The sequence below is a fragment of the Haemaphysalis longicornis genome, unplaced genomic scaffold (genome assembly GCF_048455015.1).
Source record: "Haemaphysalis longicornis isolate Haplotype H1 unplaced genomic scaffold, Haemaphysalis longicornis Haplotype H1 scaffold_6, whole genome shotgun sequence".
Classification (NCBI taxonomy): Eukaryota; Metazoa; Arthropoda; class Arachnida; order Ixodida; family Ixodidae; genus Haemaphysalis; species Haemaphysalis longicornis.
In genome coordinates, this window is record NW_027526407.1 from 154,942,333 (window position 1) to 154,958,523 (window position 16,191).

Genomic DNA, 16,191 nt, shown 5'->3' on the forward strand with positions numbered 1-16,191 from the left:
TCCGATTTTCCTATCCCCCGTTCATCATCGCCAGTGCGAACATGATAGGCCTTGAGATCGCTAACGTGCACAGGACCCACCAGCTCGTCGCTTTCAAGCGACTGCATCTCATACGTGAGCAGAGTTGTCTGCGCCGTAATTCGGTATGGCCCTTGCCATTTGTGTGCGAGCGCTGCAGTGAAACCGCGCGCAGCATTGCTGAGTGGATTCGTTCTCCTTAACACTAGGTCACCGATGTTGTACACAAGGTGACGACGGCCTTTGTTATACTGCTCGGCTTGCTCCATGCGCGCCACGTCGAGATTCTCCCGAGCCGTGCGTTGCGCTGCCCAAAGGCGTTCCCGGAGCCTAGCCGCGTACTGCGACAGAGAAGGGGTGTTTCCCGCCGCCGCGTACAGCAGTGCATTTTCCATCGGAAAAGCGATCTCTCTACCGAAGTTTAGGTAACCTGGTGTCAAACCCGTTTACCTATTTACGGTAGTCCTAGTCGCGAAAGCCAGCTCAGGCAAACGCGCATCCCAGTCTTTATGCTCCTTGGTTGTCGCAACCAGCATGCACTTCAGGTTCCTGTTCACCCTCTCAGTGATGTTACTCTGAGCATGATAAGTACTCGTTTTCCTGTGCCGAATGTGCAGCGCTCGACAAAAGTCTGAAAAGACTTTGCTTGTGAAATACGATGCATTGTCAGTGATCAGGTCGGAGGGAAGCCGAAACGAGTGAATGTCTCCAACAGCTTCTCTACGATCCGCTCCTACGCTAGCTTTCTAAGGGGAAACAACTCCACCCACTTAGAAACGTGGTCCGTTATAACCAGAATGAACTGGTTTTCTCGCGCGGATCTTGGGAGGGGTCCCATTACGTCACACGCTACAATCCGCCATGGGTAGCTGCTTTCCACCGGCTTCATGAAACCCACAGGCTTCCCAGCGCGCGGCTTCGCTACCTGGTAAAGAGGGCAAGCGCGGGAATAGATCATAACGTCTCTCCTCATGCCTGGCCAGGTCGCGACACGGCATAACTTGTCGTAAGTCTTACGGCCGCTGCCCCGTCCTGCCAGCGCTGAGTCATGAAAGTACCGCATGAACCGTTTCCGCAACTTCCTCGGGACCACGACTCGAAAGGGGGATGAAACCGCCTCTTCGTCGTCCAGTTAAGGAATGTAGCGAAGTAATAAGCCATCGTCGCCCAGCAGATACGCGTAAAATCCCTCAGCGTTACCGGTGCAAGCTACGCCGCTCGCTAGCCTTTTCAGCACCCGCTGGTACAGACCGCCTGCTTTCTGGGCCTCAATGAGCTCTTCCTTACTCACTACCTCCCCCCACGATAGATTCCTTTCTTCCTCCGTTCTCGTGGGGCGAGAAATCGCCGCTGCGAGATGCCGCTTCTCTTTCTCTTTGCGCAGATGTGGGCCTGCTCTCTACGGCATGCCAAGGACTGAGGCACACTGCGGTTGCGGGAAAGAACTGTTTACTTACATCCTCCAGCGCGCTGTCGCCCGTCCGGGCATACACACGCACACACCAGCTCAACGACACTCTGTCCCCCGAGTCTCAGTCCCCGCGCGCGGTTCTTCACCACCACCGCCCGCTCCTTCACCTCGCTGCCCGCTGCCCCGTGTCCGCCAGCGCCATCTCTTGGGCGCCGACGTCCCCAGGTCCCGCGGCCCAGCAAAGCGTGCGTGGGGGGATCTCGGAGGCCATGCGCGGCCGGTGGGCGTCCGGCGGCGGAGAGGGCCTGAAGAGAGAGCTCGCGGCGAGGGGCGCCGAAGCGCTCCCCACAAGATGTTGAAGATGTAGGCCGAGGACCTTGATGCTGGGGCTTGGAGGGATGGCCTGGCCGACAAGGAGTATTTGAATGTGTTCCTTGGGGTGTAGTTTGGCGTGACTGCGGACTTCAAGGAACTGATATTTTTTTACGTGAACATTAGAAGCGAAAGGCTTTAGCACATTGGAGTACTAGAAGTAAGAATGCATGGGTTGGTGTAAGCTTCCTTTAATTGTTGAAACTTATAGCACACGCGCAAGGCGCGCAAGACGTGCCGTGGGCGGAGCGCAAAGTGGCGCGATAGGTCCCGTGAGGCTATCACTTGGCATTCAGTGAGATTGCAGGGATAAACCCGTAGATGTGCTTGGGGAGTGCACCACTTGTCTTCCCCGTCTCCGCGTAGGCTCGTAGCTGAATCGGTAAGGCAACGGGCTCTGGCTTTGTTACTCTGTACTCTATTAGTTCTAGGTTCGATTCTTGGCGCTGCCAGGAAATTATTTTATTTGTTCGCGGGAGTTTTCTGTTGACACCAACGGTCGCGAAAAACACTTGGGGGGTAGAGGTAAAAGGTTTTGCTTTAAAAAACGCTCCTCTATTGTAAGCCGCCCCTACCTAGCCCATTACTTGCACATATCCGCCAGGGTGTCACAAGCTACGCTCTACGTCGTGTCTGGGCAGCGCCTCGAATCTTATACTGTGCGTTAGGGCACGACGATTTTAACTTTAAAGCCACGGAACCACAACCCACTCTCGATAGAATTGAGGCCATTCAAAAAAAGCTATAAGATTTATTTGTAATCACTATGATCGCTACTTTTAAGTGCGAATGCACTTTATAAGCGACCCCAAACCATCCACCTCCGCCGGCGGCGGCGGCGGCGGCGTCCGCAGTGCTCCTCTATATTTAAAAAAAAAACAGCATCCGGCGCCAGGGTTCGATCCGAGGACTTTGCGGCCGCAGCGCGACGCTCTACCGACCAAGCCACGGACGCGACGCTGATATCAGTGTTAGTGACGCGCCTTATATCTTTAACGCATTCAAACTACGTCGTCAGCGGCGTGCGTTGGCGACCCACCGGCGTTATAGCGGCTTGATAACTGCGTGGTGTACACGTGATACTACAAACCCGATGGAAGAGATGGAAGAGAAGGCGGCGAGGCGGTGGGCTGCGGGGGCCGAGCGCAAGCGCCGCAAGCGGGCCGACAACCGTGCATTCGCACTTTCACATTCTCCCCCTCGCGGAAATGAGGGGGAATTTTTTGACTTGCCGTTACTCCTTTGTGTTAACTGTTCTTTGGTTTTATTGCTCTGTTGATCAGTTTAATTGCTAGTTTTTGTTCCGTGAATGCTCACTCCTGCCATAGCCCCAAATTGGGGGCTGCAGTATGTATAAATAAATAAAAAAATAATATAAGATGAAAAGGCGCGGGCGGGCAAATTAGATTCAACAGCAAAGCCGGCAATGCTACTTTGGCTTTCTTTTTAATCAGCAAAACGCTTGCAATGGCGGCTGCAGACAGCACATGTATTTCGGACGTATCACATGTATCCAGACAGCAAATGTATCCCTGTGCAGATCCACTGGCATTGAACATTGCGGTATTACGTCAGATTTTTCTGAGTACTGAAGCAACGCTTGGCAGCAGTTTCTCCGCAGATATCCGTTTTGGAGCAAGACGGCGCAGGAAAAATCGTTTAGAGCGCAGCACCTCCACGCCACCAGTCACCATGGTTGTTGTTGTTGTTGAACACGTTTATTTCACATTTTCAAGCCAATCTAAGGCTGCTGTGAAAGAAAAAAAGGTAAGCGGTTCGTCGTTCGATCACTGGCTTCGGCAGTGACGGGCTGTGGTTCTGGCACTGTGTCCTAGCCGGGAAGCGGGGGCAGGAGCTTCTGCATCATCTATGAACTTGTTTAGCGACCGCCAAAGTTCGTTGGCGACTGCTGCAGCTGTACACGGGGGTGGTGCAGCCCAGCTTTGAAGGGAGTTCGGCCTTATCTCACCCGGGAGTCGCCCTGGTAGTAGGTACGCAGTGAACGACAAGAAGCGCGCACAGTTCAGTCTGCCTTCTCTGTGAGCCGCTGCAGCGTGATGACTTCGGTTGGGTTGAGGAGAGTCACCCCAGGAAACGTCCAATGAAGTCGCACACCGTCCTCGACTTGAGACCCTAACCAAGCCTCAAACCTGATGCACGAAACAACAAAATAATACGTTGATAAGAATCCTGAATCGACGTTGAAGCAGATACTAAGGCAATACTAAGCAGATACTAAGGCAAGAAAAAGAAATATGGGCACCGGTGACCTGTTGCGCATGCGTGAGGAGGCGCGGAAGCATGAACGGTGTGGAAAAAAAGGGAAAGGGAAGGGCCACGCCACAGCACCTTGCCGCGAGGATCGCCCCAATTTCGAAACCGAAACTAGCCAATGTCGCCGACCAGTCGTGCAGCAGCGGTACCGCCGCGGTGCAGAGAACTACTGCACGCCGGTGGTGCAGCAAGCCGGTGCCATGCCCGCACGCTGGCAGGCGGCTACCGGTAGTTGCGGTGACCGCGTGAAAATGTTCGCAAACTCTAAAGCCCACTAGCTTAGTTTTACCATAGGTTCGGCGTAACAGAGATCGTCGTCAGCTTCGAGTTGCGGGAGACGACAGACGCGGATGATTAGCAGATGACTACGCCTGTACCTCGCCACTCGGGGCGCTGCACATGCTGCAGCCGGGCTGCATGGAAGCGCGAAACACCCTTCGCGCACTGCACCGAAATCGCAGAAACTTTGCACTGGCGCCGCGAAGCGCGTCTAAATCGAATGGAGCTAACACTTCTACCAAGTAGGGGCTGAAAAGAGGGAAAATGGGAAGAGTAGCTAGTTTGTTGCAGCTTTTAAGTGCGAATGCACTTTATAAGCGACCCCAAACCATCCACCGCCGGCGGCGGCGGCGGAGTCCGCAGTGCTCCTCTATATTTAAAAAAGAAACACCATCCGGCGCCAGGTTTCGATCCGAGGACTTTGCGGCCGCAGCGCGACGCTCTACCGATCAAGCCACGGACGCGACGCTGATATCAGTGTTAGTGACGCGCCTTATATCTTTAACGCATTCAAACTACGTCGTCAGCGGCGTGCGTTGGCGACTCAGCGGCGTTATAGCGGCTTGATAACTGCGTGGTGTACACGTGATACTACAAACCCGATGGAAGAGATGGAAGAGAAGGCGGCGAGGCGGTGGGCTGCGGGGGCCGAGCGCAAGCGCCGCAAGCGGGCCGACAACCGTGCATTCGCACTTTCACATTCTCCCCCTCGGGGAAATGCGGGGGAATTTTTATTTGACAGGAAGGGCGAAGCCACTTAGGCGGTGGTTGCGGTTGTGAGGCAAGAGAGTGTGCCATCAGAGAAGGCGCTGGCTACGTCAAGGTTCACTGCGCCTACATCGGCGCCTGCACCGAGAAGCGTGTGTGTTTGCCTTGTACGGCGATTCTGTCAAGATTCTCTGATCACTCTCTGAGCGAGAAATGAGCTTTCTTTCTACGAGCTCGCTTTCATCATCGTCATCATCGCCACCAGCCTATCTACTCCCACTGCAGGGCAAAGGCCTTTTCCATTAATCTCCAAGTATCCCGGTCCTGTGTTAACTGCGACCAATTTATATCCGCAAACTTCTTGATCTTCTCTGCCCATCTAACTTGCAGCCGCCCCTTGCCACGCTTGCCTTCTCTAAGGATCCACTCTGTTACCCTTAATGACCAGCGGTTATCTTGTCATCGCATTACATGCCCTGCCCACGTCCATTTCTTTGACAGCTGCATCTCACCGGTACTCACCTACGGGGAAGAAACTTGGAGACTCACTAAGAAGGTTCAACTTAAATTTAGGACGGCTCAACGAGCAATGGAACGGAAGATAGTAGGGGTCACATTAAGGGACAAGACGAGAGCGGAGTTGGTCAGGGAACAAACGCGTGTTAAGGACATATTAGTAGAAATGGAGAAGAAGAACTTGGTTTAACCACTTTCGAACACGGCAAATGTTTTTCTTTTTTTTTCTCAAGCCGGTACCTTGTTCCACGTGGTTTTCTATTCCGAAATATATGGGTGTGTTTGCTTGAATAAAAGAACCAGTTGATAGCGCTTCTGTGACCCATCCCTGTGCTTGCACCCCTTTGGGGCGCTGTAGTATTAGCCATTTCTGCCGCAACCGCATGAACGTAACCTGCATTTCGGTGACGGCGTTTTTGGCACTTCGAACCGGGCAAGCAACATATTCGCCCCATATTTCTTTTCACGACACAGAGAGGTGCTGTCGTGCGCACGCTTATCAAAGTGTGTCTTTCCATGCAGATTGAAGGCGAGAAAATCACGAGCTACTCGGACCTCGCAAAGCTGCTGCGTCAGTACGCAAGGGGATTTTACGAGCACGGCGTCCGAGCTGGAGACCGCATCATAATCGCCGTGAGCAACTCGACCGAGGCTGTCATCTCGATCATGGCGCTCATGTGTTCGGGCTGTGTACCTTGCTTCTCCAGCGGTCCAAGGACGACGCGTACGTATTCGCCTCACGGCGGTCCGTTAAAGGTGGGGCTTCGACAGGTTGCTTGTATCCCTCAGTATTCAGATGCAGTATTCAGATTTCACGACACCTCTAAGGAACGAACTCTTGCACTTTGCGCGGTTTTTTTATGCTCTAAAGACATTGAGCATGGAGACAGGTGATACGTATACTGCGCCCGTTTGCTTGTTGGCGCAGGGGGTGCTCGCCAGAAGAGCGCCAAAGCCTAACTTTTTGTCGGTCTACCTGCATTAATTTAATGTACCCGCCGTGGTGTCTCAGTGGCTAAGGCCTTCTGCTGCGGAGCGCAAGGACGTGTATTTGACCCCGCCCGCCGTGGATTGTTTTGCGAGCGAGGCGGAAAGCGAAAACGCCCCTGTGTCGACATTTAGGGGCATGTTAAAGATACCCAGGTGATCAAAATTGACCCGGAGCCTCCCAGTACCGCGGGCCTCGTACCCCGGATCCAGCGTCGGGGCGTACAACTTCACAATGTGCCAATGTTTGTAGATGTGTGATTGCTAAAAAGAGAGGCTAAAAATTCCCTAAAAACAACAAGTGGTGTGCACACCCAGTATGTTAAAAACCAGTGGCAATGCAGGGAAACGTAATGAAACATTGTACTCAGAGTGATTCAGTTAGTAAACAAGGTTTTTCCACATGTGAACGTAAGAGAAATGCCGTCGCCAATATTAGACCAGATATGCTAGCACAGCCCTCATCAGGTGGCTATATTGAAAGTTCATAGTAACAGCCCTGTATTTGGCAAATATTCGAAGGCGTGTTCACCGGAAGGCACAGTTTCACTCTCTGCGCCGCGTGAAGCAACCTAAAGCACAGAGCTACGGTTATACAGAAGCAACAAGATTTCACCATTACGAATACCTCTCGCCCCGTTGGCACCTTTTTAACAGGTGAGATGACGTATCACATCGAGGATGGCCAGGCGTCGTTCTGCCTGTCTGACAACGACAACCTGGCGTCTGTCATCGATCATCAGAGCCGCTTTAAGGTAACCCTTCTACGCAGCCAGCCTGCACCATCCAGTACTTGGAGGGCAGCTCATTGGCAGCTCATTTGAGAGGTGTTCCGCGGAACCAGCGGGCAGGAGCGTATCAAGAGAGCAGCAGAAGACGAAAACACAACTACAGCCGCGGCGATCAGGAAGGCTAACAAAAAGGGCACGGGGGTAGACTGAGGAGGAATGCAGCAGAAAATTCCATGGCAGTAAGGAGGAAATCCGAGTGGAGAGATACGGGGCGGCAGTCAGTGCCCAGTGGGAACCGTCTGTGGCGGCTGCTGTGAAACGTGCTGCCCGAGACGAGGCTCGATGGAGAGGAAGACATGGAACGCGCAGGCGTGTAAACGTCACCGCAATTTAGTCAGAAAATGAGCTGCAACTCAGAGAATTCTCGAAAATTCGCAGCATTCTTACTACGCTTGTCTTTTTTGGGTTTTTTTTTACAGGTAGATTTCGCTAAATGCGTTGCGTAGAGTAAATGTTGGCTCGTTGTGCTTATTGCTCATTTGATGTTCCGATGCGTCGCCGATGTTTTGGCGAGAGACAGAAGCCTTCTAGATGATGATCTGCGTTGGTGCCTAATGGTGTGGCACTGTTGACACGACGACGATAGTTGATGGGAGTTTTTACAACTGTACATTTAAACGGAAGACAAACACAGAATATTTACAGACTGAAGTTGACAGAGCAAGAAATAAAGTGGGGTTCTCGGTCAGCTAAGACTTGGTGCACGCGGCACTCCCGTGAGCGACGGACCCTGACCTAAGACTACCCAGGGGGAGAGATCCTCCTTAGCCGAACCTGGCTAGCCCGTAAATATGCCGCCCGTGCATAGCACATTACACCTTGAGGATTCGACCCCGAGACCTTGAATCTCGGGATTTTGATTGGTCACTTACCTTCCACCCCCCGTACAAATACTGTCCTGGCGATCTGCTTGGTGGGTTAACAAATCCTGGCTTAAACTGCAGCGGGCAACGCCCCCCGTAACAATGAAACGCTGGTCACTCTCTCCCACCCTCAAAAAAAGAAAAAGAGAGAAAGCAACAAGTACAACACAACATTGAGAACCCCGCGAAAACATGTGCAAGCGGCCTGGGCAAGCTTTTGCGTATGCGGTCTGCGTTGCCCGTTCCCACGCCCGCACTTAGGCGTATGACGCCTTGTCCAAAGTGGGACCGCCACTACAAACCAGCGGTGACCCATTACCGTTCATCTGAACGAACGCGGCGCACGTTCCATTAGAGAGTTTTAGTAGTCCGTCTGTTCCGTCGTGTACGTAGTTACCGTGTTGATGGTACCCGTCTGGGCAATTGGGATTTCGTCGAAGTAGGGGGGGGGGGTTAGTTCCGCGGGCCGGCCTTCACCATGCATGTCCGCGAATTTGCAACGGTGGGGGTGCGCCTCCCCGCCCTTTCGCACGCGCAGGCGCAGTCGGGTCCCGGTAAGCACGGTAACTACATACACGACGGAACTGAGACACTGCTAAAACTCTCTATTGACAATGGATCCCCGGCGAAAACCACGCAGGACGCGCGGATGCCGCAGGCGTTGCATTCCGCCAGTGATCTTCGTGCCTACAGTGCGCGCAGGCCAACAGAGACAGCAGCACCGCCCTGATTTGGTCGCCGTCCAAGCACAGCTGACAGCCCCATGCTCCCCCGTTTTCAGAAGCCGTCGGGCCACTTAGTTTAGCAACGTCCCTCCGGCCGGCGGCCCGACCGCCGCCCTGTCCACGGACCGCGCATCGAGCATCGGACTCACGCTTTCCCACGCTCGTACTGTGCTTTGCAACATCACGCTTACAACAACGCCACAACCCAGTTGTTGCTCGACTTTCGAGGCGGCATGACCCAGAGGCCGCTTGCTCTTGACCGGCTGGCTGCCATAAAGTCATTCCACCTTCCCCTTTCTGGGAACCGCCGCTTCCCGTGCGTCCTAACGCGTCCGATCTTGCAGCGCGCTTGCGCCTGGAAACATCACAGCTAGTTTTACTGTTTCATAGTTTGTCCTTGTTTCCTTTAACCGACGGTGTACATTTGCGCCGTGAACCCCGCCAAAAACGCAATTTCTGTGCAAAATGCACGGCGTTGCACCGTTAGTCCGTTAGCACTTTAGGGGCCCGTCTTGTCGTCGTAGCCCGCCGGGGTCAAGGTGTCTAGCTACCATTGCAGTAACGCGTAACGCAGCGCCACGCACCCAAACAGGGGCTTCGAAAAGATCTCCGTTTGCCCTGGTCAGGATAGAACGCGGGTCCCGTTACGGAGCCCACAGGCCCACGTTACTCGTATGCGAAGTGCTGGGGGTGATCTGTCCGCTGTGCCGTTGCCACAGAGGCTGCGGTTGCTAGGCCGTAAGTAAGTACACGCCAAAATTAGCTCAAGCGTGACGTGGTAGTTATGTTTCGAGCATGAATAGGATATTTACGTTTCATGAAAGACACGGTTGGGCGCAGAAATGAGAAGCGAGCCAAGCAGCGCGCTCCAGGGATGGGAAACGGTCAAACGGCGGAGGCGGAAAACGGTGGGTCGCTGTCGCGTGCGTGCAATACGAGCCGCACTGAGAGGTGAAGGCAGCGACCGGGGCGGACAGGAGGCTCCTGCAAACGGTGGCGGACTACCGGAACCAGCTTCGCGGGTGCTGTGCCTGGTCAAAGTGCTGGTGGGCGCGGCCACAAAGCTCAACAGCGGATCAACAGAAAGCCATCTATAGGCTTTCGCCTTCCCACTGATAAAACATTTTACAACATCCGTTCAAAAAGAAAGTCCAGAGAAGCGCGAAATCTAAAAGCGCGTCCACCCTTCGCTGAGAGTGCGTCCAATCGATCGCCAAGCCTTCAAGGAACCAAATCTAAAACAAAGAACGAACCCACGCGACGACTGTTTGCACACTGAGTAGTAAACGCGTCTACGAACGACCTAAACGTACTTTGTGATATGAAGGTGCTCCTTCTTCGTGATCTGCGTATATTATCTCGATCACGGTTGCCTCAATCACAGATCATTACACTGTGTGTGTGTGTGTGTGTGTGTGTGTGTTTAAGGCCCTGAGAGTATGCAAATAAATAAATTTATAAGTAAATGTCTTATCTAGAGAAGCGTTCTCTTTAAATCAAAGCCTTCTAGCTGTAACAGCCAACGGTTCTTTCGTGGCGTGCGCGACAACAAACTCCTAACGTATCGAGGCGGCGGCGGGGGGAGGGAGGGGGGCGGAAGGTTTCACTCACGGAGCGCACTAGCGATACCGCGCCGAATTTACCCAGCGTTCCCCGCGCGGAAGTGTCTGCTCGACTACGGCGGCGACGGCGGTACGGCTTTGTCGTCAATTTAGCGACGGTTGTTTTGGACCTGTTTTTGGTCCAGCTTCGCGCCCATTGCGCGGTGCCTTCGCACAGATTGATTAACTTGTTCTACAGCACCTCCAGGGTAACCCGCACCCGACGGAATCAAGTGGTCGCACGTCAAACATACATTAAAGGGGCCATGAGGAAAATGCAAGTTTTGTTCATTCAAAAGATTGCCTGACGCCATTTTTAACAAGAAACTTCGCTCGGATAAGCTCTATAATTAGCAAAAGAGGGAATGACCATACGACCCACTAGCTCATTTCCCGCAACAGAAGTACGAGGTCATACCAGCCAGTTCTGGAATTGGCCGAGGCCGGAAAAAGCAAACGTTAATTAGGCAGAGCTTATAAGCATGCCGAAAGAGGTATTTGTGCTTAAAGTTAGGGCACATTCTTTCTATAACAGTAAGAATGGTCGGACAAACAGTGGAGAGACAGAAACATCTTTAATGGGCAAGCGAGGTCAGCCAACAAACAGTGGAAGTTAAGAGAGCACACGTCAGCATAGAAGTACCGATGCGTACTGCTCTTGGTACTGAAAGCACAATGCTTCGTTTAGATGCACAACACTGCGGGGCTTTGGGGGGGGGGGGGGGGTTGCTTCAGGCGACACTAGCCGACTGACGCAAGTGACGGTGTCTTATGTGGCCATATTTGTCGAGCGAGCACCATGTTTCACGAAACGGTTTTTTTCTCCATGAACAAAAAAACGAAAACACGCTAGGTTTAATTGCAGTCACAAATAAACCAAAGGCAGAAAACGGCTTGCCGCGGTGTGGTGGCACCATCCAGATTGACTAACAGTAAGCAAGTCTCCGTTCTACACAAAGTTTGCAAACGTCGTTCAAACACGCGTTTTGCGGCGAGAATCAAAACTTTAGCCTAAACTAATTCCGCGGTGAATAAAGCACCGTTTGCTTCTGGACAAGCGCTGGGAGCACTGTATAAACTGAAATCTTTCGAATAAAACAAACTTCTATTTTGCCTTCAAGGCCCCTTTAAGGATTGTTTTTCAGGGCGGGAAAACAAAACGTACAAACCACATACAGACATTTGGCCACTATAGGGACCAAGCAGCTGGACGGGTGGCGCCACCACTCGGCGCTCCGCTCGTCAGTGGAATGAGCCGGTGCATTGGACTACACAGCCTCCCGTTGTTTTTGTCGTGTTTGCTTCGGTGGTTTGTATGTTTTGGTGGCGTTGTGAGCAGACATGTGAGATGAAACGAAGTCTAGACAGGTGTGTTGGGTTCCTAGATGCAGTAATGACTACGTAAACTTGTCGGACGCGTCTAAAGTTGGGTATCGGCTGCAATGGCATGAGCGCTTTTTGCAGCGATCTGCGCTTGGCTCCACCCGTTCTGAGTGCGAATAAAACTACTATTATTAGTATTATTTTCTTCTTAAATGCATTAATGGCTACGCAAACTTATTGGATGCTTGTAAAGTTGGCGAAGGGTTACATTGACACGAGCGCTTTTTGCAGCGCTCTGCGCCTGGCTCCGCGCGATCTGAGTAGGAATAAAACTATTAACAATATTAGAATTCAATGACTACGGTTTCAATGACTACGGTTTCCACGCCAGCTTAGCGCTGCGACACCTCAATACGTGTGCTTTAAATAGAAAGACACCTGCATACGAGATGGATTACCGTGTAGCCGTAGAAATGTTGCGGTAGTTTACACTTTCTGTAACCGTAAGGTTTGTACCTTCGGTTTTGGTGAGCGACACTGTGACAGCATGGGAGCCTGAAAGCCGAAGTGGAAATCCCACGTTTGTGGTGGTCATTTTATCAAGAGCCAAAGTTATTCACCAACTCAAAAGCCCAAGCTACAAACCATCCCTCCTCCGCTTCCCGTTTTACCACATGCGTAGAATAAAGGCTGGTACCGATAGTTAAAAAAATGTGGCAGTATTAACGTCAGCCGGTATTTTAAAGCTTAAATAATATTTACAGAGTGCCTAGAAAAATCGTGTAATGCCTGGTGAAGACACCAAAAACGCGCGATTAGTTGCCTCAAATATGGGTGTATGAGCCCGAGTCCTCCACCACAGACACATTTCCGACACGCTGGAAAAAGTTTAGATTTGGAGAGGGGGCATAGAAGTTCAAAATTAAACAGAAAAATCATCTAGCCCTCCGTATAATGATTATGATGGTTGAACACACAGCTTTCTTCGTGCGAAATCGAATGGGAAATTGTCAAAGTCAAAGACGCTGCGATCAAAAGTGCAAACTGCGTGCTGGTCAAATTCGACGCTTAACTAGTCAAAGTTTAAATCCAGAAGGCAACCAAGGAAACCGATACGGTAGAGCTTTGCGATAAACCATCATCGTCGTTAGACAGAGGTGTGCATGATTTTTCAATCGTAGACAGAGGTGTGCATGATTTTTCAATCAAACGTTCTACTGTCATGCGGTATTTATTCTATTAACGATTCCCGATGACTGTAGTAAGAGCATTTCTGTGAAATTAAACACGTTTCAGCCGTAGGTAATGAAGTTACGGAAGCGTCGTCCGTCAAAATTTCTATTTTGAGGTAAATTTTCGAAGACACCCCCCAACTTTGTCTGTCGCTTGTGTTCTACGTCGACTCCGTTTCGTCATCAACTGCCCAAGGCCAGTGCCGCAGCATTCCTAGATCGGGTGCGCACACCGGCTTTGTGGGAGAATTTAGTGGCAATATACTTCTCGATTCGCGAAACTGCATGCAGGCATGAAAAAATTGCATGAAGCAACGAATTTTCACTTCCACCTTGACTTCCAGCTTGGAGCATTGAGCGTCGTCTGCTATTTGTAAATACTGAGTATGGGCGTAAATAACACGCATGGCATGCCTCTAAAACGTCACATCCACGCTCAAGATTTACCGATCTGAAACATGCCCGTGGGGTTACGTACGCTTTGCAAGCCGCACCGCCGAAAAACGACAGAAAGCCATGCACAACTACGCAGCGCTGACCGCCACCGGCATTCCACTGACGAGCGGTTCGCCACGGGCGGCGCTGCTCGCTGAAACGACGGTGGTGCCATACAACGGCCGCCCGGTCCCTATAGAAACGCTACCTTACGCGCATTCGGCTTGCCACAAATGGGACGACGTTTTCTAAATTGGTGATTACCAGTTCGGTTTTGTTTGAAGAGGTAATACAAAACGCGAAAGTAGCAACTGGTTCTGATAAATAGCAATTATAACACTTCCCTCAACTTTCTCGCCATTCTCAAAAATTACTACACTAACTCGTTTCAATCGGCATAAATGGGAATCACTCAGCTCACATGCCCACTTGTTTCGGTGTCGCGTGGTGGCGTAGCCCCAAGCTAGCACAATCAGGATGGCTAGGTTCCGCTGTCTGCCCCTTCGAAAGACGCTCAACTCCGTTTTCTCTCTCCGGACTCACGGTCGGGCTACAGCGGCGGCGTCCGCCGCTCTAGCCCGGCCCTGGCCGACGCGGGTGCTGCGTTCGGGACGCCGCCCCCGCGAGTTCCAGGTAACGGCTGGCAGAATCTCTGGTTTCACTCTTTGTAGAGCCACGCGTGTGAATTCAAGTGACGTCACAAGGGCAATTGTTACGGGTGTCGTTTAAAGCTTTGCTTTCCAACCACCTTCACAGCGTGGATTTGGGACAATTTTTTCTGAATTTTGAAGTAACCGTTTTAACACAGCGGAATCCCTGTTTCACGCATGCGCCGTGCGCCCCGTCCTTTCGGGCCGACAAACCGGTCTGTGGGTAACTGCGTAAGCTTTCTGACGGGAGGCCATTGGTCCCACTACGAAAGTTTTCGCTCTAAACGTTTTCAGCATTCCCGCTAATGTTCTTGCGAGAGCCTTCCGAGTAACTCCAGTGCGCGCTTGTTCTTCACTGCCCTTCTTTCGCTTCGCTCCTTTCAGCAAATCTTCGTGACGACCGGCGAAAGCGATGGCTTCGTGTCGGTGTCGTCGTTCAAGGCACTCCCAGAGAGGGCACTCGAGGAGCTTGGACAAGCGGACACCAAGAAGACGCTTGGTGCCATCGCCTACACGTCGGGAACGACGGGAGATCCCAAAGGCGTCATGCTGTCTCAGTACAGTTTCGTCGCCGCTGTCCAGGCTATCAAGTGCGCTCGCCATTTCACCACGCCGCCTACGGGAATGATACGGGATAGAAAGATACGGGAATGAAATGTGATTTTGGTCAAGTTGCGGCGCCGAAAAAAAAGTGATATCCATTCGCGAGAATCATTTCGCGGTAAGCGAATTTTGAAACGGCTTCATAATGTGCGAACAATTCATCATAGTACAAGTTTAGTTATCTTGAGTTCACTTGAGTGGGAAAAAATATGCACACCTCCGTCGATTCTATTCCGGCCACCGCACGCGATCTGGCCACGATCATTCATCATCACCGTCAGAAAACATTGTCTTTTTGCTCGGCGTTTTCGCGTTACAGACGTCGTAAGTGAGAACATTAAAGCTTCCCTTTAAAATTCACAGCGACGCTGGGTTGAACCCAAAGAGTCCATGAAAAAAAAAAAAACGTTTGTTCGTAATTTTTTGTTGAGGATACGTCCTAGTTAATTGTCTGAACGAAGCAGGGATAGATTGGAGCTTTTTTCTAGAGGATGAACATAAGGCTGTCCGTTTCTATTGCCGCGTTGTAGGCCTCATTATCATCATCACCATCATCATAATCCTGTCTATGCCTACTGCAGGGCGAAGGCCGTTCTCAAATCATACCGGTGCTGTCCTAACTTCAACCAATTTATCCCCGCAAACTTCTTGACCTCATCTGCCCATCTAACTTTCCGCCGCCCCCTGCCACGCTTGCCTTCTCTAGGGATCCACTCTGTTGCCCGCTAATTACAAAGGGTTATCCTGATTTCGTATTGCATGCCCTGCTCACCCCCATTTCTCCTTCTTAATTTCTACTAATATGTCCTTAACACGCGTTTGTTCCCTGACCCACTCCGCTCTCTTCTTGTCCCTAATTTTACGCTTATCATCATCCATTCCATTGCTCGCTGAGTCGTTCTCAATTTAAGTTGAACCCTCTTAGTGAGCCTCCAAGTTTCTGCCCCGTAGATGAGTACCGCTAAGGTGCAGCTGTCGTAGACTTTCTTCTTCAGGAAAAATGGTAGGCTGCCTTTCTTTATCAGAGAATGTCTACCGAATGCACTCCACTACTTAAGTAGGCCCCTTACTATCTGTATAACACACCGACCCAAACCGCTCGAGCACGGAGCACAGCGTTCGGGTCGCATTGGGCCATGCGACGTCCACGTTAAAATTTTTCACCTGCCTCCTAATATATACCCATGACCTTCTTACCATCCATTGGTTGTATTGTTATTATTTACCGTGAAATACCGGCGGAAGGTTTGTGCATGTTCGTTGAAAAACAAGGCAAGCAATGCCAATCAAAACAGCGCTCAAAGAAGCTTTATGTGCGATTTTGTGAGAAAGCATCAAATTTCCCTTTTAAAAAAATGCAGCGTCCCGCGTCGGGGTTACTCGAAAATGCCCGCTACCGAGTT

At 51.4% G+C, this 16,191-nt stretch overlaps 1 protein-coding gene across 3 annotated transcripts in view; it reads left to right on the forward strand.

Moving 5' to 3' along the window:
• Positions 1-16,191, forward strand: part of LOC144141994 (uncharacterized) — a 132,958-nt gene that overhangs the window by 50,969 nt on the left and 65,798 nt on the right. For all 3 annotated transcript variants that reach the window (XM_077673425.1, XM_077673422.1, XM_077673423.1), the window contains 3 exons: positions 6,101-6,302; positions 7,223-7,320; positions 14,570-14,775. In XM_077673425.1, coding sequence (XP_077529551.1) covers positions 6,101-6,302; positions 7,223-7,320; positions 14,570-14,775 — 506 coding nt within the window. The remainder of the gene's footprint in view (positions 1-6,100; positions 6,303-7,222; positions 7,321-14,569; positions 14,776-16,191) is intronic.